Here is a 21,256-nt window from a genome sequence, read left to right as displayed (position 1 = left end):
CAGAACGTTCAAACTCTGACTCTGAATGAATCACAGACGTGTTTATTTTCCAGCTCTTTATTTCTCTCACACAGTAGCAGGAGGAGACGCGGTTGTTGGCTCAGCAGCTCTACGGCGAGTTATCGGGGGCTCACGTCTGGTCAGCTGACGGCTCCATCTTCATCTTCCTCATGTAGTTGTCATTGAGGTTCTTCAGGTGTTTGGTTCGGTTCTCCAGACGGACCAGCCACTCCCCCCTCAGCCTGAAACACACAGGAAGGACGGTTACATTACACCATGCCAGCGCATCACATGACACCATGTAGTCAAACTCCACCCCCATCTTGCTGTTACACACACTGCACGTGCTCAGCAGTGGTTCTGCAGACCTACAAAGGTCACGCAGGTTTGTGACCTTTTATAAACCACCTGCTTCAACTTTCTGTTTTCGTTGTTATGGTTCAGGCCTTAAAGCTGCCGTGTCAGGGCGAGCGTCATCATATTTAACATCAAAGCATTCATTAACAGTATTTTAAGAGGATCTGATCGTAACAGCGATGCCTGGAGCCTCGGTGGTGGGTGGCGTGCAGCAGTGCTGAGGTCAGAGCTTCAGAGCTTAATGAGCTCTGAGTCTGCAGCAGATCTGGTGTCCTGGTGACAGCTGCGGCGTTATCGCTGTCGTATCAGCACTTTTATTTCACCAACACCCACGGGCGTGCTCGCCTGTCTCTGTGAGGCTCGATGAAGAAAGAACACCTCGTGCTGCTTTCTTCTTCTTCTGTTTGGCTGCACGTCACATACAAATTCTTCACCTTCAGTCTCAGTACAGTGACTTCACTCACAGCAGTGTAGGCTAGTTACTCTGCAATCAAGGTGTCAGTGTTCACAGATATGATTTCACCTGAATGACCTCTGAAGGTTTCATCTAAATAAGTTCAAACGGCAGGGCTCTAGAGTGCGACCAATTTGGTAGCAAATGCGACCAAATTTTTCAGTGGTGCGACTAAAAAAAATATTTGGTTGCACCTGTGCGACCAACTGTTCGGGTAGCAAAAAAAAAAAAAAAAATCTGCAACCTTCCCTGTGGTCAACAACAGACACATATTATGCCCCTATCGTGGACTAAACCAATCAGAGATAGTAAGGGGCGGGACCCCTCTGATTGGCCGTGGTCCAGTTGAAAGTGCAGGTGGAAGTGGGAGGTGAGTAGCTTGAATAAAGTGATATCGATTCATCAAATCCTGAATCGACTTTTAAATATAACTGTGTTTTGCCAGAAATGCCAGATTCTCAGATTAAAGCTCACAAAACCATTTCAACAACAACCAAACAGCAGATGAGAGCAGGTACACGGATTCCACACAAAGACGTAAACACGGAGCGGAACCGACGCATCAGAATCAGCTTTGTCTTTCTCGGCTTTCTCACCCGACGGCCCGTAGACGGACACGCTGTCGGAGCTTAGCGATTCTGATGCGTCCGGTCCGCGCTGTGATTACGTCTTTTTGCGCTGATTCTGAGCTGCAGGTTTTGTCTCTCTCCAACCAAAATTCACCGAGCCAGCAGCAAAAGAAGCAGCAAACTGCGCTTCACATTTGATCAATGTCGTCATGAATTTTGCTGTTTTGCTTCCACATTAAAATCACACTCCATGCACAGCTAGCTCTCTCTCTATCTCTCTCTGTACTTCAAGAACAGTTTCCGTCTCCAATCTCTGTTTTCTGTATTATTCAGTCGCTTATTACCCACCAGTCTACCGTTGTTTACAGCGCTGTCGGCTGCTGTCTTTTTCTTTTCTTTTTCTTTTTTTCACTTAAATGACCTCGGACAAGAAAGCCTATTTTTTCTGTTGTTCAATACTGAAGAAATTTAAACTTTATATGCAGAACATTGTAGAATATTTTTAAGGTTATCTGCTATAAAAAGCCAGACCAGGAAAATCTCCTTCATGTTTTTCTGTGTTTTATTCTCAGTTACTTTCACACAAAGGCATCTGCTGTGATGTTCACAATTCTGATGAAGTCAGTACTGATAAATGATCAGAATTATAATATTTCTGACTGTCTGAGGCTAAGTTGAATCGAATCGGGACTTTGAAAACCGGAATCGAATGGATTATAGAAATCAGTGATGATACCCAGCCCTAGTGAGCAGCCTAGGCACGACAGAAGTGGATGTAGCTGTAATAGGAAAAGAACTATTGGTAACTTTTCTGTTAAGTTAAGGCCTGATCCTTCTGAAATTCATAGCCAGTGCTCTGACACGGTGTCATCAATCTTTGAATGCTGAAAAAGCACAGTGTATTCAGAAAAACACATTATATTATATAAATTATTATAAAATTTGTGTGCGCCTAACTTTTGTGCCGGTACGCCTAACTTTTTAAAGTTAGGCGTACCGGTACACCCATGGCAAAAAGTTAGTCTAGAGCCCTGAACAGTATTTCTGCTCAGGTTTTGTTGCTTCCGCATCTGTTTTCATTCTCTGTGCTGCAGTTTTCATCTTTATTGACAGAAACCACTGGAACACTGCTCTGTGCCAAAGAAACTGAGCTGCACCGCGTCCGATTCAACTCTCTGACCGGATGTTATTGGCTGCTGTCTGTAGGAAGAAGGCGTTTCTCCTTAAAGATGGTGGAGAGGTCAAATCATCACAAGTGGCCAGCCTGCCAGTCCAAACTTTTTTCTGGTCCTTCCTTTGGGACAGACCTGAGGACAGAGGGCTGTTTGAGGGGTCAGGGTGTACGTTATGTCACTGAAAGGCTTCACAACCACAGACGCACAAACGTGCGGCAGACAGGAAGTGACTCCAGGACAGAAAGGCAAAGACTCAGACGTTCGTCTGTGAGGCGTCACATGTTTGAGTGTAACAGAACCCTCGCCATCAGCTGTCCTCACCAGCTCTTTGTCGCCTTCCTGTCAAGTTTTTCGGATTATTCCATTTGTCCTGATAATCTTCCTGATGTCAGCCGAGGCAGACAGACGGACAGGTAGGCATCTCGCTCCTCTGCACCAGGACCAACGCTTTAAGACCTTCATCTGACACAAAAGTGTTCCTGAAGCAGCATCAGAGTGATTCAAGTCCAGCCCGGCTCACTGCTTTAGGTTAGCATTTCTCCTTTCAGCGTGCTGAGCACCGCCGCTATGATGTCTCTTATCTACAGAAGTGCCAGCGACTCATCCAGAACCAGTTTCACACATTTTCACCAAAAACATGTGGGGTCATTGCTCCAGGCTCAGTACTGCACCACAATGACATCACTGAGTGTCTCACTATGATTGGCAGATGTCCTCTTCAGGTCGTCTCCTGGTGCACCTCTTATTCTGCACGGGCTGTTTGCATGTGCTTCTCTCTGAGATCACCACGAACCTCAAAGTTGTGGGTCCTGAATCACCAGTGTGACGCAGCAGTGCAGGAGGCGGTCCAGAGGTGCAGCTAAATTATAATCAGCCAGGCTAAGGTCTGGGATCTGCAGCGAGGACCTGCAGGATGAAGCTAACCTGTCAGCTGATCAGGAACAAAACGAAATGATTTAGAGAAGCCAGAGAGTCACGTTCAGCATTTTTCTCCTCCTCTGGTAAATATAATTAATATGACTGCAGCCACTTCCTGTGCTGTTGATGAGCTTCTTCTTCTACAACATCTGCTGCTATGACTGTGGCCATTCAGGCTCCCCTACTACTGCTACACCCTCTGCTTAGACTTAGACATAAACACTACCACAGCGTCTGTAACTCCTCCCATTTCTGCAGCTTCTGCTCCCACTGCAGTGGGTCTACTAACCACAGGGTTTGTGGTTCAGTCCCTGGATCCTCGAGCTGCATGTTGAAGTGTCCTTGGGCAAACACTCCACCCTCAGGTGCCTCCATCAGAGCGTGAGTGTGAAGGTTTGGATAAAAGTTCTTCGGCACTGAAAAAACCCTTCCATGAACGGGGCGTGTCTCGCTCTGCTCTCCTGCGTTAGTCCAGCACGTCCACCCCTGCGATGACCTCTGTGTGTTTTACTGTTACTCTGCTACAACCTCTTCTCCTGCTAACGCTTCGACTCCTCAGCTTCTACCTGAACTTTAAATTTCGTTTTACTTGTTTGGTGTTTGAGCTGCAGGCGAGGGGTGGAGGAGCACCGTCTAAAGAGGTGCCGCCTTATATCTGAGCTCCTGAAGCCATGGAGGAGGTGTGATGATGTCACAGGTTCATGGCTCATCACTGTGTTTAATCTGATCCAAGTTTTCTTTCAGTTTTCACGAATGAATGTTTTTTAAATGCAGATGTTTTAAAAATAAATGAATCTATTAAACGAGTGTGGAGGAATAATATAACTTGATTTAATTATAGATAAGTTTAGCTCTTGTAATTATGCACTCATATGTATTTTTTATGCTCCATGGTGTCCAAATGAAGAGCTGTGGAGCTAACACTAATATCAGGACACTCTGGCCTCACACTGTGGACACATCAGCAGAGAAAAGCCTCCACAGATCCTCACTGATGGACTCGCTGCAGCTCATTGAGAAAAGCAGAAACTGAGCGTGCTGAGCTTCACGTCGATGTCCTTTCATGAAATAAAATTAGTTTTGGCTTCAGCGACGCAGACGCACAGACCGAAGCATCCGTTAGATGATTATTAATATCAGAATATCTTCTAAATTCAGCTGCTGTGTCTGTGCTCGCGGCCGGCCTCCATCACTCATCGCTCCGAGATTATCACCTCGGTGCTTCGCAGCACATTTTTCCAGCCCCTGCTCGGATCACACATAACGTACACAATTAGCGGGGACTAGAGTCGGGGTTAGAGGCAGCGGGGAGCCAGATAGCTGTGGAGTCGGGGGGTGCATGGTAATAGATAGCCGAAGGATTAGGAGATACATGGTAGTGATAGGTGGGGGATTAGGGTACAGGGTAATGGATAGCAGAGGGATTAGGTGAGATGAACTGAGGTTAAGGGGGGAGGAAGATGAGTGAGAGGGGTTAAGGCGGATAGGGCTAATAGCTGATGTAACATCAGGAGGTCAAGTTTAATAAGAGGATATAAGATAAATCAAAAGAGCAGCAGGAGGCTCCTCCATCAGTGTCAGCACTGACCTGTTCTTACCTGCTCGCTGAGTCTGAGTCACCGTGCTCACTCTTACCTCCTTCCACCAGGTGTGTTGTGTTAGTCGCTTCCTGTTTTGAACCTGCTCCCAGTTTGTGTCACACCTGTGTGTGAGCTGCGGACTGCTGCAGGATGTTAGCCATGCTGATTCTTGTTTGATGGAGGATTTTGCTTTCCGGCCCCTCACCGTCTCAGCTCACTTTGTTGTCTTGATTAAACAACGGACTGGTCAGGAGGACACCCGGGCAGACTCAGGACAGCCTGGAGACAACTCTCTCTCGGTTGGTTTGAAGACTCCAGCCCGCCATCGTCCTGTTTCCTTTGCTTCCTTTGCTTCCTTCAGAGCCCGGTGAGGCGAGGTCATGTTTCCGCTCATTAGTGCTCATCGTCTCTGACACCTTTAGCAGCCAGACGGTGTTAGAGGCTCGTGTGTTTGTGTTGGTATGTCCTGCAGCTCGCTGAGAGACGAGGCCGTTTGTAATGAGAGGATCTGTTTTTAGATGCGTCTATTTGCCACAAGGTCACATGGCTTCACCGAATGAAACCGCATTCATGCTCAGTTTGGTAACGGACGTCTGGCTCAAAGACCTCGACAGATGAAAGAAAGCGTTTGTAATTTAAGCCTCCACGAGTGAAAAGCTGTAGAGAGACGCAGTGTGTGAATTACAAACAGCACGTTTATCAGGGTGTGTCTGAGGACAGCAGAGCATTCAGTGGGCAGGGAGCTCCAGCTGTCCCATAAAACCCAGTTACACCCAGAGAACAAAGGACAGACTGAGTGCTGACAGGTAACCAGACCACAGAATAATCATGAATGACACAGAGACAAATAAAATGCAAGAAATTAAAGCTGAGAGTGGAACGAACCATCCTGAAAGGCTTCCAGAAGTCTGTGAACACGAAACCGTTTAGACTGAAGATCAGTGACATTACAAATGAAGGACTGGACGCCACATCCTGTAAAACAGAAGAGTCCAAAAACCTTTCCACCAGAATAACAGTAACTGATAACCCGTGAGGACGCCACTCCGTGTGCTCAGGTGGAACAAGCAGCTGAAGAGTCTCACTTTTCTCTGCAGTAAAACACGTACAGCGAGCGCTCGCTGGTCCCTCACAACGTTTCACCCATCAACTCAAACTCAAGCTGATGAAAGCCTGTCCATCATACTGTGACATGACTGTGCATTCAGTGCATAAACATCACCATAATTAATGAATTATCTATGGATTCACGGTCTGGAGTTATTTCCATCAGCCGCTCAGATCTGAACACAATCGGACCTGCAGTTGTCTCTTTGGTGAGGAAAAACAAATGGCCCCTCACTGTCTCAGCTCACTTTGCCTCCTTTGTCGTCTTGATTAAATAACTGACTGATCAGCAGGAGACCCGGGCAGACCCAGGACAGCCTGGAGACAGTTTGTCTCTCGGATTAGCACGCTCAGATGTACTTTAGAGGGAACGCTGACAGCCATCACTGAGTGATATCCATTATCGCTGACTGCGTTTAGCCAGCTAACACAAAGAAAGTCTGGATATGTTAAACCTTTCTGCCAGCCTCATGACAGAAAAGAAGCTGTACGCAAAGATGGAGACAGGTGTGACCTTCAAATGCAACACGAACAAAACTAAAAGTAAACTGAACTAAGAAGAAGATGACTGAACTTGGGTTAGACACAGTTTTTGACTAAATGCTAACCAGAGCCTCACATCATGAAGTTTTATAGAAACATGTTATGCGTTGACCGCTGGGCCGAAGGACGTCACTCACTTTTTGAGTGCGCTCTGGCTCATCCTCTGCTCCTCGCTCTCAGCTTGCTGAGTCTGAGTCTCGATCCTCCTCTCCCAGAACGTCTTAATGAGCTCTCTGTCATGGACCAGAGCCAGGTTCATCTGTAACAGCATGACAGGAGCACACACGCTGTCAACAGTCTGACCTCTGACCTCCACAGAAACACATCGCTGCACATAGATGACATCAGTCTGAGTAAAATGTTCATGAGTGAACATCAGAATCTGTCTGTGTCCGATGGCAGCATCACTTGAGTGACCCACGTTGACCTTTAACCCCTTCTTCCACTCGGTCCATGATGTCAGCACTCTGCGGTCTTCTTTGGTGTGTTTGGGTTCATTATCCTGCTGCAGTGTGAGTCCTTCAAACCCACAGGGTGGAGCATGAGCTCCTGCTTCTCCTCAGTCAGGGTGGAGCTTTTAATCTCACCATGTTTCAATCTGCTCCTCACATACAAGGTCTTAAATAATCAGGCCCCATCTTATCTTAATGACCTTGTAGTACCATATCACCCTATTAGAGCACTTCGCTCTCGCTCTGCAGGCCTACTTGTTGTTCCTAGAGTATTTAAAAGTAGAATGGGAGGCAGAGCCTTCAGTTTTCAGGCCCCTCTTCTGTGGAACCAGCTTCCAGTTTGGATTCGGGAGACAGACACGATCTCTACTTTCAAGATTAGGCTTCAAACTTTCCTTTTTGCTAAAGCATATAGTTAGGGCTGGACCAGGTGACCCTGAATCCTCCCTTAGTTATGCTGCAATACACGTAGGCTGCCGGGGATTCCCATGATGCATTGGGTGATTCCTTTCCAGTCACCTTTCTCACTCACTATGTGTTAACAGACCTCTCTGCATTGAATCATATCTGTTATTAATCTCTGTCTCTCTTCCACAGCATGTCTTTTATCCTGTCTTCCTTCTCTCACCCCAACCAATCACAGCAGATGGCCCCGCCCCTCCCTGAGCCTGGTTCTGCCGGAGGTTTCTTCCTGTTAAAAGGGAGTTTTTCCTTCCCACTGTCACCAAAGTGCTGCTCATAGAGGGTCATATGATTGTTGTGTTTTTCTCTGTATCTATTATTGTAGGGTCGACCTTACTATATAAAGCACCTTGAGGTGACTGTTGTGATTTGGTGCTATATAAATAAAATTGAATTGAATTGAATCTGGGCTTCACCCACAGTGTGTATGTAAGGTGGGCATAACAGCTGTGATGTCATCCATCTGTTAATGAAGCCTGTAGCATTATAACATCCATCCATCCTGTCCCAGCTGTCATAGGGCAAGAGGTGGTGTACACCTGAACAAGGGCCACTAAATATGCACATTAGTCAGGATAAAGCAGAGGATCTGCAGCCTTGAGTAAGCTAACATCGTGTATCCTCTTCTGGCTGCTCTAATGGAGTAGTTTCAAATTTTTTAGATAAATAAAAAGACGTCAAAACCAGACAAACTATTTTTTAAAATCACATTATGTTAAAATCTGGTAAAGCAAACAACCACATTTGTTATTATTGTTAGATAAGATAACCTTTACTAGTCCCACGTGTGGGAAATTTGTTAATTTGTTGTGTTGTAGAAACAGCAAGCTGCAGTTTATATAAAATAAAACAACCATTTCATCATCAATTACATTAGATTATAGACCAAAAATCAGAAATATCAATAAGTTTTGGCTCTAGAAATTTTCAGTACTGTGAAGTTGCTCCCTGTTTCCTCTTTCCGAGCAGCAAACAAGTTTTAATCTATCGAGACGCTGAAACTTTTAAAACTGTATTTCCTCCCTTATCACAAACAGAAGTTAAACAGGACTAAAAACTAAAGACAAACTCTTTCCTGGACTGAAGGTTACAAATTCAAACCTTAAAAATGTAAAAGTTTTATAAACTTTTGAAGCATTTTTACTGAAAGTTTAAAGCTGAGAAGAACTGAAGCAAATGGAACAAACCTTTGATCGGAGCTCACGGTGCTTCAGACAAACACTGTCTCTCCCCCCACACCTCTGCACAGAACACACACGAGCCGTCCGTCACACCCTTTATGTAATAACCCCCCCCCCACACACACACACACACACACACATCATCTAATTTGATTTCTGTAAATCCTTTACGATGCTGACAAAACATCAGTGTGTGTCTGTGTGTGTGTATCTGTGCACGTGTGTGTGTGTGTGTGTATCTGTGTGTTTATCTGTGCACGTGTGTGTATCTGTGTGTGTGTGTGTGTGTATTTGTGCATGTGTGTGTGTGTGTATCTGTGTGTGTGTGTGTGTGTGTATCTCTGTGTGTGTGTGCGTGTATCTGTGTGTTTATCTGTGCACGTGTGTGTATCTGTGTGTGTGTATTTGTGCATGTGTGTGTGTGTGTGTGTATCTGTGTGTGTGTGTGTGTGTGTGTATCTCTGTGTGTGTGTGTGTGTGTGTGTATCTGTGTGTGTGTGTGTGTGTGTGTATCTCTGTGTGTGTGTGTGTGTGTATCTGTGTGTGTGTGTGTGTGTGTGTATCTCTGTGTGTGTGTGTGTGTGTGTGTGTGTGAGAGAGAGACAGTTGGGTGTTAACACATGTTTGACATTTCAGCCCTCTCGGGGCGTGATGCGATGCTGCTGCGGGGTGTTAAACACACACACACACACACACACACACACACACACACACACACACACACACACACACACACACACACGTGTCTGTATTTATATCATTGTGAGGCCTTACACTGACATAATGCATTCCTGGGTCCTTGCATCACATTTGGGTTTTTCCAAAATCATTAGTTTGAAAGCTGAAGGACAAATGGGGGAATACTGTGATGGACTGAACCTGTGTGATATAGTTCAGCAGTAGAATAAACAAAGTATTCGTTATGATGATTATACGCTGCTGGTTTGTAATGTCTAACTGTTCGATGAGTTAATTCCTGGACTGGGCAGGCTTAATTATCTCTAGCTACACCTTTACATTTTCAGTGTGTTTGCATCAATGTCAGCATGCATGAGAGCCCACTTATGTTGGTATTAACATCAATCAGCAGCCCAGGGTTAGCGTAGCTAAATGGGTCCATGGTAAAAACATGGTACTTTTACAATGAACAGCTGGTCATCCATGTAGCCTCTCATGCCCCACGCTGTTAGTAACACCCAAATCAAATCCCAGTTTCACTCAGTGAAGCTGATTCTGCCTGTCAGTACAGTGACCTCACAGCAGCCACATTATTGGTCATGTGATGTCATTAAAAATGCTCCAAAAGGCTGCGGGGACTGACTCACTGCTGCAGGTTTCAGCACTATCAGAGACTGAAAAAGTAAGAATAAAAGTGCTGTAAACAAAATGAAGGAACTCAAGTGTGGAGGACCTGTATGCACCTTGCTCCATCACCTCAGATTGACTTTGCTCATTTTTGTGGCTGCAAAAGAAAGCCAGAGAGTCACATGACTCTGGCCAACAGAATGGGAATGGTCCAGTTTTAGAGCCTTAATTGTAAAATTGACTCATTTTGCTCTGTTGTCCAGCAATAACACATTGTGATGTGACACTGAGTTGGAGTGACAGGTGATAGAGTCGGGTCCAAAGTAAATCCTGGAAGGAGGCAAAGCTTGTTAAACTTCACCCAAACCACAAAACAAGCTGCAGACAGCACGCGGCCTGCAGACCTGTCATCAACTGTCCGCACTGAACCACACTGAGGTTTTCATCCATTTCAGGACATTAACTGTGAGCTGACTGCAGCCGAGCTCAGGTTTAGGGTGGGGCAGGAGTTAATGAGGCAGCAGATGTAGTTACACTTTTCTGGGTGCAACGGATGGATGTGAGTGGATGTAACGTCCTCTGGGTGGATGGAAACATGACAGAGTGTGTGCTGGAACAGTAACTCACTCAGTGGAAGAAAACCGAGCCTGGAAGTGATCTGTGTTTATAATGATGTCATGCACAATTCACAACTCTGTGTGTGTGTGGCAGACATATATATCCCTTGAAGGAATGCTGTGTGTGTACAGGCAGAAAGTGATCTGCTTTTACAATGATGCCATGAACTTCACAACACATTTTGTGTGTGTGTGTGTGTGTGTGTGTGTGTGTGTGTGTGTAGATTGTATATCTGTTTCTGTGAGGCCTTGTTGTCTGGTCATCACCTTTTAAAGAGCCGTGTGTTCTCGCTGCGGTTTTGTCACACTGGTCAGCGTGTCTCGGTCACACGCCGTGACATTTGGCGGTGGGCGTGACCCACGGGGGTACAGCGTGCAGGCTTGCTGTAGTGAAGCTTTCAGCGCCTTATGCGTGCTGAATGCCTGGCTGATGCCGTCTTCACAGTGTGAAACAGCGCTGTGAGGTTTCATTTGGGTTCAGTGTAAGCCAATAGCTAACATCTGAGCAGGCCGTCGGTGGACCAGCCTGTGGTCTGCAGCTATCCTCAGCTGGGCAAAGATCTGCAGGTGAGGAACAGGTGTGCCAGCACCAGCCCTGGGCAGCTACGCCCACTTCTGGGTGGAGGTGAGCACAGTTACCCACATTCATGCTCACTCATACTGACTGACCGACCGTCCGTCCGACAGACGTTGCAGGGATATAGACAGTGGGTTATCATTCCCACATGCCGGCGTCCCAGCTCTGGGGACTCGGGGTCCGTGAGAAGTGTGGACTATTATCGCTATTATTATTATTATTATTATTATTATTATTATTATTGGTATTATTTGGTGGGTGCTCTGTTCTGCTGTCTGGGGTTTTGTTCCATGTGTCTATGTATGTGTATGTGTGTGGGTGTGTGTGTGGTTGTGGCTGTGGCCAGGAGGCCAGGCTACAGGCACCGTCAGGCCTGTGGATGACTGGCCACGCCCAAGGAGGATGCCACACACCTGCAGCGGATCAGCGTCAGTGGAGGGAGCTACTTAATGGTGTGGTGAAGCCTCCACCGGTGCGGGATCATTGCGTGAGACTCCACGTTAGTCTTCCAGTTTAGGTTTAGTCTTTGAGTGCATGCCTGTGTTGCACCCTCAGAGAGACATGACTCCACTCTCCTTTTTTTTGCAACTTTATTCTCCTCAGTTCAGGTTTGGAGTTTACAGGCAGCATAGCCTATCATCAGCAAAACATTGCTCTCTCACGTCTCAGACACTGTTTTTTCTTCTGCACTTACTGATGACATCACACGATTCAGAAAAATGTAAGTTTTATAACTACTTTTAGAGCGCAACACCCTCCCCCACAAAAGAAAAATGTTGCCACACATTTTCTTTCTAATCTTTGACAATTTACCAAAAATAGAACATTTAACCAAAGATATAGAGATATGTTATACCATCTGTTAGTGTCTCAGGACAAGTCTCTCATGGTCACGATACAAAACTAAATGTTCATAGTCCTTTTGTACTGAAGGGTGGGTTATCCCTCGAAGTATTGGTGGGCCCGCCGAATCTTCGCAGTGGGACAAGGAAAATACCATTTACACCCCAACATCATGTGATTACACACTTCAAAACCATGAGTTCGTTAAACCCGTATTGTACCCACTACGGTCTTAACTCTTTGATGCTAGAATGATAAACCTTCCCTCTATTTATTATAGTAATAATGCTCAGAGTACCTGTTTTTAACTGTGTGTCAATACCACATCAACATGAACTGCAACTGTAATGTTACGCTTAGATTAAACTCTCTTGTGAAGTTGAGTCTGTGTTTTTCTGTTATATCTATTGATACTGTAAAGGATACATGAATGATGGTGGGGCAGAGGAATGATGGATGGCACTTGAAGGGCTGTTCACACTGACAGGGCACGTGCTCCATTGCTGGACGGTTGGCTGGCCTAGTTTTTCATATGTGTAGACATGCCGGGGCTGTCTCATTCTCTTTGGCTTGTGCCTCCATGTCTCAGCATCACTCTGCTCATTCTCGGGTCCAACAGCTGGAGCTTCAACCTCCTCCTCCAAACTGCGTCTCTCCTCCACCTGTTCCTCTTCAGGATGCCCCTCTGCTCTGAAAGCAGGCTCAGACTTCTCTCCGAGTGCTTCACTCCGGGGGCAGAAATCCTCTGCTTCTGGGTTGAGGGGTGGATCGGCATATCTGAGTGCTGTCCACATGTGACAGTCATCTTCACTAGAACTGCCTGTGCCCGTTTGGTCAGTATCGGGCTTGGTCTGATGATGTCTTCTTGCTGACTGCCTCTGTTTGTTTCCACGGCTTTTCTCTTTCAGGCTGCTTTCGCACACCCCAGACTTGTCAACCAGGTAAGGACACGGCAACAGTAGGTTACAGTGTAACACTCGTCTTCTTCCTGTCCCCTGCAGTGGCTCAACCACATACACTGGACTATCAGGACCTTTCCTTTCGGTGATGAGATGAATCATATCCTCCCAATAGCTGCACAGTTTCCCAGGACCTCCTCTGGGTGTGAGATTTCTCACTTGCATAACTCCTCTCCATTTCTCTGCATAGCCAATGTGTGATTGACTCTTCTCTTCTTCTCTTTTTGGGAAGAGCAGGTCGATAGGCAAGGTTGGTTCACAGCCAAAGAGAAGGAAGAATGGAGAAAATCCTGTTGCTTCGTGTACAGTCGAGTTGTAGGCATAAACTACTTTGTTCAAATGGTCTTTCCATCTTGACTTCTGAGATTCATCAAGTGTCCGGAGCATACCTAGGAGTGTCCTATTGAAGCGCTCTGCAGGATTGGCCTGTGGGTGGTATGGGGAGGTACGAGAATGGCTGATACCGCAGTAGCCTTGAAGCTTGCGGAAAAGATTGTTCTCAAATTCTTTCCCCTGGTCATGGTGTATTTTGGATGGGAAACCGAAGCGCATAATAAAGTCATCAAAGAGCTTTCTTGCCGCAGTCTTCCCAGACTTGTCCCTTGTCGCATATGCCTGAGCATATTTGGTGAAATGATCCACAACTACGAGTATGTATTCTTCACCTCCTGTGCACTTGTCCAAATGCAGATAGTCAATGGATATCATCTCAAACGGCGCAGAGGTTTCAATGCTCTGAATTGGTGTTCTGGTTATTCTGTTAGGCTTCTTCTTCTTTATACAGCGACACACCTGAGTGGCATAGTGCTCCATTTCCTGCCTCATTTTAGGCCAGAAGAAGCGCTCCCTGGTGAGAGCGACCAGCCTGTCTGCGCCTAAATGACCCATCTCCTCATGTAGATGTTTATAGACCATGGGCTTTAATGAGTCAGGAACAACTAACTGCATTCTCCTTGTGGTCTTACGCCTCAGAATGCCATCTCCATCAATCTGCAAATGGGGCCACTGCCGAAGAAGGTACCTAACTGCCTCACTTGCCGCCATCTTTTCTTTATGCTTCAGGTAGGTGTGTGTTCTTTTCAGGGACAAAACTCGGTTTATGGCTATGTCTGCATCCTGGGCGTCTCTGATGTCGTCAACTGCAAATGGCTGAATTGGTTCTGAGATGATGCATCCCTCTGGAAGCGCGTTGACATTACAGGTGACAGCTTTCCCAATACATTCAATGGCATCCTGCTGACATTCCTCTGTGCATTCCTGCATGATGTCTTTAATGGGCTTTCCTCTTCTTGATAAGAAATCTGCATCTCGATTCGCTGCCCCTGGCCTGTACTTAAGAGTGAACCGATAATCTGCCAACTCCACCACCCAGCGGTGTCCAGCTGCATTAAGTTTCGCTGACTTCATGACGTATGTTAGCGGGTTATTGTCACTGTACACAGTAAAATGAGGTGCATGGGGGGCGCTATGGAGCCGCGGACCAAGATGGCAGCATAAAGTGGTTGCTCCGTGTAACCTGCATTAAAAACCCAGAACAACCCAAAACTAGAAACTTAATTGCTATTGGAAAATGTCAAAAACGACTAATCTCAAGGACTGTGATATTTTCACCCGAAAACGCGGTTCCCAAAAACCAGTTAAAACCGATATTTTGGCAACGCCTGAAAACAGCGAGGGAGCTGCTAGCGCTAGTAGCATGGGTGACCTTAGCACGGTGTTAGCTGAACTTCGGTCATTGCGCTCCGAGTTTAGTGTATTCGGAACTAAACTGGACAGCATAGATAACTGTATGGGCGAAATGACGAAGCCAGTTGCTGCTTTGGAGAAAAACATGACGGAGGTAAAGCAAAATGTTGCTGCAAATGCTACACGACTGGCGGAAGCTGAAAATAGAATAATGAGGAGCTACTGGGAAAGAGCGTGGCCGATCTCAGCAATGCCATGAAGCGGATATCCTACCTGGAGGCAAAAACCGACGACCTGGAGAACCGGGGCTGAAGGAAGAACCTGCGGCTATTTGGCCTCCGGGAGGGTGCCGAGGGTCAGCGGCCACTGCTGGAGTTTATAAGGGAGATGTTACCGCGCTGGCTTGAGACCGACAGATCGTTCGTTATTGAGAGGGCTCACCGCACCCTAGCACCTCCAAAGCCAAACCAACACAGAGCTGTCCTTATCCGATTCCTGAACTTCCAAGATCGGGAGTTTGTTTTCCGCTCCACAAAACACAGTAACATCGAGCACGACGGAAACAAACTCTTTTTTGCCCAAGATTTCTCAGCTGAGACCATCCGGCAGCGAACCGAGTTCAACGCGATCAGAAAAGTGTTTGCCGACGAAGGAGTGTTCCGCGGTTTTCAATATAATCCATGCAAGATGAGGATCCTCCACGATGGGAAGATACGCCTGTTTTCATCTCCAAAGGAGGCCAAGGATTTCCACCGTAGACACACTGGACAGGACTAACTGTAGCGGTGAGCGTTTCACTCCCTGAACTGCAGAATCAGCTGCTCATAACTAATAGACGAGCTGTAAAAATCTGTATTTTCGCTCAGTTATAATATTTGGCTTTTTGCTACTCATTGACTTGCCATGTTATTGGACACAGGAAGTTTTTTTTTTCTTTTTTAGAGCTTGAAAATTTTCCATTACGTTTTAATAACGCTACTACAAACGTAATTTTTTGTTTGTTTGTTTTTCCTTTTTCTCTCTTTCTCCCTCTTGAACACAACAATGTTACCTACTTTGGTTAAACTTTTATCCTTTCAAGTGGGATTCTGTAAGTTACAAAAAGGACACTGCCATGGAATTATTCTAATTTAGTGGTTAGTCTGATATGTTAACACATATGGGTTTGTTATGTTTATGTTATGTTTGAATATGGTGTATGCATGGTTGACGGACACCACTGTTGCTTTAGTTGGGTTGGGTTCTTATAGTTCAGCTATTCCCCTTTGTAATGGAATAGCACAGCCCCTAGTTTACTACTCTGAGTAAGGGGGGGCTTTAAGTGTTATGGGTCAATGCCAGGGTTTTTTTTCTCTATTTATTTCTCTATTTTATTTTATTCAAAGTTTACTTGTCACTTTTGTTTACTCGACATCAGCATCACGTGTTGTTATCTTAATATTACAGAATGAAAACTCCAAGTATGGACCAACTAAACACCCGCAATATCTCTGACATAAAAGTCACTAGTTGGAATGTCAGGGGTCTCAGGAAACTAATCAAACTGAAACAGGTTATAAGCAGGATCAAGCAATTGAAATCAAAAATAGTTTTTCTTCAAGAAACACATCTGACAAACTGTGAACTAAAGTCTGTGAGGAACAGATGGCCTGGCCAGGTGATCCACGCATCATACAATAACTATGCGAGAGGTGTAACTATTTTGATTCATAGAAGCATACCATCCCGAATGACGAAAATAATAAAAGACCCTGCTGGTAGGTACGTAATCACTCAGGGTACCATCCTTTCTATTACTTTAAACTTGGTGAGTCTCTATGGCCCAAATGAAAATAAGCCCAAATTTTTTGAAGATCTGTTTCTTACTGTATCTGCTTTGCAAGGACTGTATATAATTGGAGGAGACTTTAACTGTACTCTCAATCCGAGTATAGATCGCTCAACAGGTTCAGATACATATAAAGCACAAACTAGACGACTAATAAATCAATTTATATCAGATATCAACTTGGTAGAAGTGTGGAGAGAACAAAATCCTGATAAAATAGAATTCTCCTGTCTGTCATCCAAGTATACATAAATCCCGCTCACGTATAGATTACTTTCTTGTCTCAAGAGAACTTTTATCAAGGATCAAACAGTGTCAGTATGATAGCATAGTGATCAGTGATCATGCAGCTATCTCACTGAGTATCCATCGAGGAAAGTTTATCCCTAACCCCCCTCACTGGCGGCTTCAAACAAAATGGCTGCAGAATCCTGAATTTGTTAAATTTATAGAGGAGAAAATAGAAAATTACTTTGAGTTAAATACAGAGCATATATTAGAGGTGAAATTCTTAGCTTTACGAGTACAAAGAATAAACAGCAAAGAAAGTGAATGATAACACTGGATAAACAGATTAAATCTTTGGAATTAGACTTAAACGTTAGCGACGACTCAACAAAACAAAGTGAATTGCTACGTCTGAGAACTGAATATAATAAATTTTCATCTGATGCAGCAGCAAAAAGTCTAATGTGACTGAAGCAATCTTATTATGACCAAGGAGAGAAAGCAGGTAGACTTTTGGCATGGAGAATTAAGAAAATGCAGAGTGAAAGAGCAATTAATAGTATAAAGACCTCTTCAGGGAATGTAACAGTAGATCCATTGGAAATAAATGACAGCTTTAGAGAATTTTATGAAAAATTGTATAAATCAGAATGTGCTCAAACCTCAGAAGAACAGGACATATTCTTAGATCAACTTCAGTTTCAGACGCTAACAGAAAATACTGCAGAGTTGAAGATGCTAAGCTTTTGCTTGGGAGTGTCCAGGATGGAACAGATGCGAAATGACCATGTGCGAGGGACAGCTGGGGTAGAGCCGTTTGCAGACGACGTTAGGCCAGCAAGGCTGAGGTGATTTGCACATGTGCAGAGGAGGGATATAAGATATACTGGGAAAAGGGTGTTAAATACGGAGCTGCTGGGCAGGAGAATAAGAGAAAGACCAAAGACAACGTTCATAGACGTAGCCAAGTAGGACATGCAGAGGGTTGGTGTGACAGAGGAGAATGCTAGGGGCAGGGTGAGATGGAGGCAGACAATCCACTCTGGCAACCCCCAAGAAGAACAGGCTCAAAGAAGAAGCCAGCATCACTCCAGGCTTCTACCAAAGTGTTACGCAGCCCCTCGTCGGGGATCTGGAGTCAATCTCCCTGCATCCATACACCAGCGAGCAGCTCACACATTATCCCTCGTAAATTCCCAATGCTACTGGCAAAGAGTAGCATGGGGCAGATGAGGTGGCCGAGCGGTTAAGGCGATAGACTGCTAATCCATTGTGCTGTGCACGCGTGGGTTTGAATCCCATCCTCGTCGAGAGCTCTTTCAGCTTATGTTGATGCATCTTGTCAGTGTAAGATTGGCTGCCAAAGCAGGCATGATGCAATGCTCTTCTTTGGCTCAGTATTCACTTTAGTTCACCACGTGGTCTTGTTGCACAGGTCATGTTAAAGAGAATGGTCTGCTAATACAGTAGCAGAAAGACGTTCTGCTTCCAGAATAGCAACATTCCTAATGGCCCACTTGCCCTACACTGAAAACCAAGGGGAGGAGGTCGGTAAGCATATTGATTAGAACCACCTCCCTCAGTTGGCTTCATTCAATGTGAATTAGCAGTGGCTCTAGTCCACAGTCCCTTGGATGTCCAGTCTCCTCAGTCTGTCTCTAAGGCTGATGGCATTCAGTCACGTTAGCATGACAGTGGATTGTCAGCGAGCCGCCTTAGTCTCTTAGCCAGCTCCTGGGCGCTTTGCAGATTTCAGGATTTGTGCCCCTTCCCTATTTTGATCATACAGCAAGTATGGACAAAGTGTAGACTGTAATAAGTAAGACATGTGGCACAGGGGAGTTAGCTCAAATGGTAGCGCGCTCGCTTAGCATGCGAGAGGTAGCGGGATCGATGCCCGCATTCTCCATTTGACACTTTGCTAGTCAGTGTCCCAATTGAATGCATGTGGCTTCCTTTGGCAAATCTTTATTTCACAGGTGTCGAACTCCAGGCCTCGAGGGCCGGTGTCCTGCAGGTTTCAGATGTATTCTTTATCCATCATAGGGGATTCAAATGGCTAAATTACCTCCTCAATATTTCTTGAAGTTCTCCAGAGGCCTGGTAATGAACTAATCATTGGATTCAGGTGTGTTGACCCAGGGTGATATCTAAAACCTGCAGGACACCGGCCCTCGAGGCCTGGAGTTGGACACCCCAGGTTTATTTGCACTTCTCCGCTCACTACCTTTCAGGTACTATCAGGTTAACGCTGGCTTCAAACCTCATCAATGTTTGACCATATGAAGTGATTGTCTCCCCTCTTACCCTCACAATAATGGCCGATGGCAGCAAAGAGTCCCCCGGCCCAGTCTGACATCTGTTTTCTCCAGAAGCAGCTTAAAGGGGCTTCCAGTGAAAATCTCCTGGCGTACTGCGTAGGGCCCAGACTTGAATCGCTCGGAAATGTCTCGTGTGAGTTACGATTGCACCAAAGGGTCTTGTTGTAGTTGACATGCCCAGAAAACATTGAAAGGGAGGTGTTGTGATTAGATCCACCTGAGCTGAAGCTCCGTATGGCACGATGAAGCTGCAGTGCTCAACCCTCAATGGGGAATTAGCTCAAATGGTAGAGCGCTCGCTTTGCATGTGAGAGGCAGCGGGATCAATACCCGCATTCTCCAGGACCCTTTTGCACGTCCGCGAGGAGACCCCGAGCCAAGTGTGTAGCCAATCCATTGGGCGTGGGTGGAGAGCAAATTCAGGGGTGATTTGTCACACAAGGATAGCAGCAAGTGCGAAAGGCAAGCTTTAGAAGACGGTAGTAAGAGCTGCTCTGATGTGTGGCACAGATGGAGTCTGCAGAGTTGAAGATGCTAAGCTTTTGCTTGGGAGTGTCCAGGATGGAACAGATGCGAAATGACCATGTGCGAGGGACAGCTGGGGTAGAGCCATTTGCAGACGACGTTAGGCCAGCAAGGCTGAGGTGATTTGCACATGTGCAGAGGAGGGATATAAGATATACTGGGAAAAGGGTGTTAAATACGGAGCTGCTGGGCAGGAGAATAAGAGAAAGACCAAAGACAACGTTCATAGACGTAGCCAAGTAGGACATGCAGAGGGTTGGTGTGACAGAGGAGAATGCTAGGGGCAGGGTGAGATGGAGGCAGACAATCCACTCTGGCAACCCCCAAGAAGAACAGGCTCAAAGAAGAAGCCAGCATCACTCCAGGCTTCTACCAAAGTGTTACGCAGCCCCTCGTCGGGGATCTGGAGTCAATCTCCCTGCGTCCATACACCAGCGATCAGCTCACACATTATCCCTCGTAAATTCCCAATGCTACTGGCAAAGAGCAGCGTGGGGCAGATGAGGTGGCCGAGAGGTTAAGGCGATGGACTGCTAATCCATTGTGCTGTGCACGCGTGGGTTCGAATCCCATCCTCGTCGAGAGCTCTTTCTGCTTATGTTGATGCATCTTGTCAGTGTAAGATTGGCTGCCAAAGCAGGCATGATGCAATGCTCTTCTTTGGCTCAGTATTCACTTTAGTTCACCACGTGGTCTTGTTGCACAGGTCATGTTAAAGAGAATGGTCTGCTAATACAGTAGCAGAAAGACGTTCTGCTTCCAGAATAGCAACATTCCTAATGGCCCACTTGCCCTACACTGAAAACCAAGGGGAGGAGGTCGGTAAGCATATTGATTAGAACCACCTCCCTCAGTTGGCTTCATTCAACGTGAATTAGCAGTGGCTCTAGTCCACAGTCCCTTGGATGTCCAGTCTCCTCAGTCTGTCTCTAAGGCTGATGGCATTCAGTCACGTTAGCATGACAGTGGATTGTCAGCGAGCCGCCTTAGTCTCTTAGCCAGCTCCTGGGCGCTTTGCAGATTTCAGGATTTGTGCCCCTTCCCTATTTTGATCATACAGCCAGTATGGACAAAGTGTAGACTGTAATAAGTAAGACATGTGGCACAGGGGAGTTAGCTCAAATGGTAGAGAGCTCGCTTAGCATGCGAGAGGTAGCGGGATCGATGCCCGCATTCTCCATTTGACACTTTGCTAGTCAGTGTCCCAATTGAATGCATGTGGCTTCCTTTGGCAAATCTTTATTTCACAGGTGTCGAACTCCAGGCCTCGAGGGCCGGTGTCCTGCAGGTTTCAGATGTATTCTTTATCCATCATAGGGGATTCAAATGGCTAAATTACCTCCTCAATATTTCTTGAAGTTCTCCAGAGGCCTGGTAATGAACTAATCATTGGATTCAGGTGTGTTGACCCAGGGTGATATCTAAAACCTGCAGGACACCGGCCCTCGAGGCCTGGAGTTGGACACCCCAGGTTTATTTGCACTTCTCCGCTCACTACCTTTCAGGTACTATCAGGTTAACGCTGGCTTCAAACCTCATCAATGTTTGACCATATGAAGTGATTGTCTC

At 45.9% G+C, this 21,256-nt stretch overlaps 1 protein-coding gene and 3 non-coding genes across 4 annotated transcripts; 3 read left to right on the top strand and 1 right to left on the bottom strand.

The window, feature by feature from the left end:
• Positions 1-37: 37 nt before the first annotated feature.
• Positions 38-8,879, bottom strand: LOC146376926 (protein FAM240B). Its single transcript, XM_084946513.1, has 3 exons — positions 8,805-8,879; positions 6,841-6,962; positions 38-242 (listed from the first exon to the last, which is right to left on the bottom strand). Exons 2-3 carry the CDS (start codon positions 6,960-6,962, stop codon positions 131-133), a joined length of 234 nt encoding a protein of 77 aa, XP_084802639.1. The 5' UTR covers positions 8,805-8,879; the 3' UTR covers positions 38-130.
• A 9,190-nt stretch (positions 8,880-18,069) lies between these two features.
• On the top strand, positions 18,070-18,151 carry trnas-gcu (transfer RNA serine (anticodon GCU)). Its single transcript has one exon. It is a non-coding gene; the product is annotated as a tRNA-Ser (tRNA).
• A 1,280-nt stretch (positions 18,152-19,431) lies between these two features.
• trnaa-ugc (transfer RNA alanine (anticodon UGC)) lies at positions 19,432-19,504 on the top strand. The gene has a single exon. It is a non-coding gene; the product is annotated as a tRNA-Ala (tRNA).
• A 682-nt stretch (positions 19,505-20,186) lies between these two features.
• trnas-gcu (transfer RNA serine (anticodon GCU)) lies at positions 20,187-20,268 on the top strand. The gene has a single exon. It is a non-coding gene; the product is annotated as a tRNA-Ser (tRNA).
• Positions 20,269-21,256: the final 988 nt, after the last annotated feature.

Source organism: Perissodus microlepis, chromosome 12, assembly GCF_051167445.1.
Source record: "Perissodus microlepis isolate ML-2025 ecotype Zambia chromosome 12, ASM5116744v1, whole genome shotgun sequence".
In the NCBI taxonomy this organism is placed as follows: domain Eukaryota; kingdom Metazoa; phylum Chordata; class Actinopteri; order Cichliformes; family Cichlidae; genus Perissodus; species Perissodus microlepis.
Note: the sequence above shows the minus strand (reverse complement) of the source record. Positions and strands in the feature narration are given on the sequence as shown.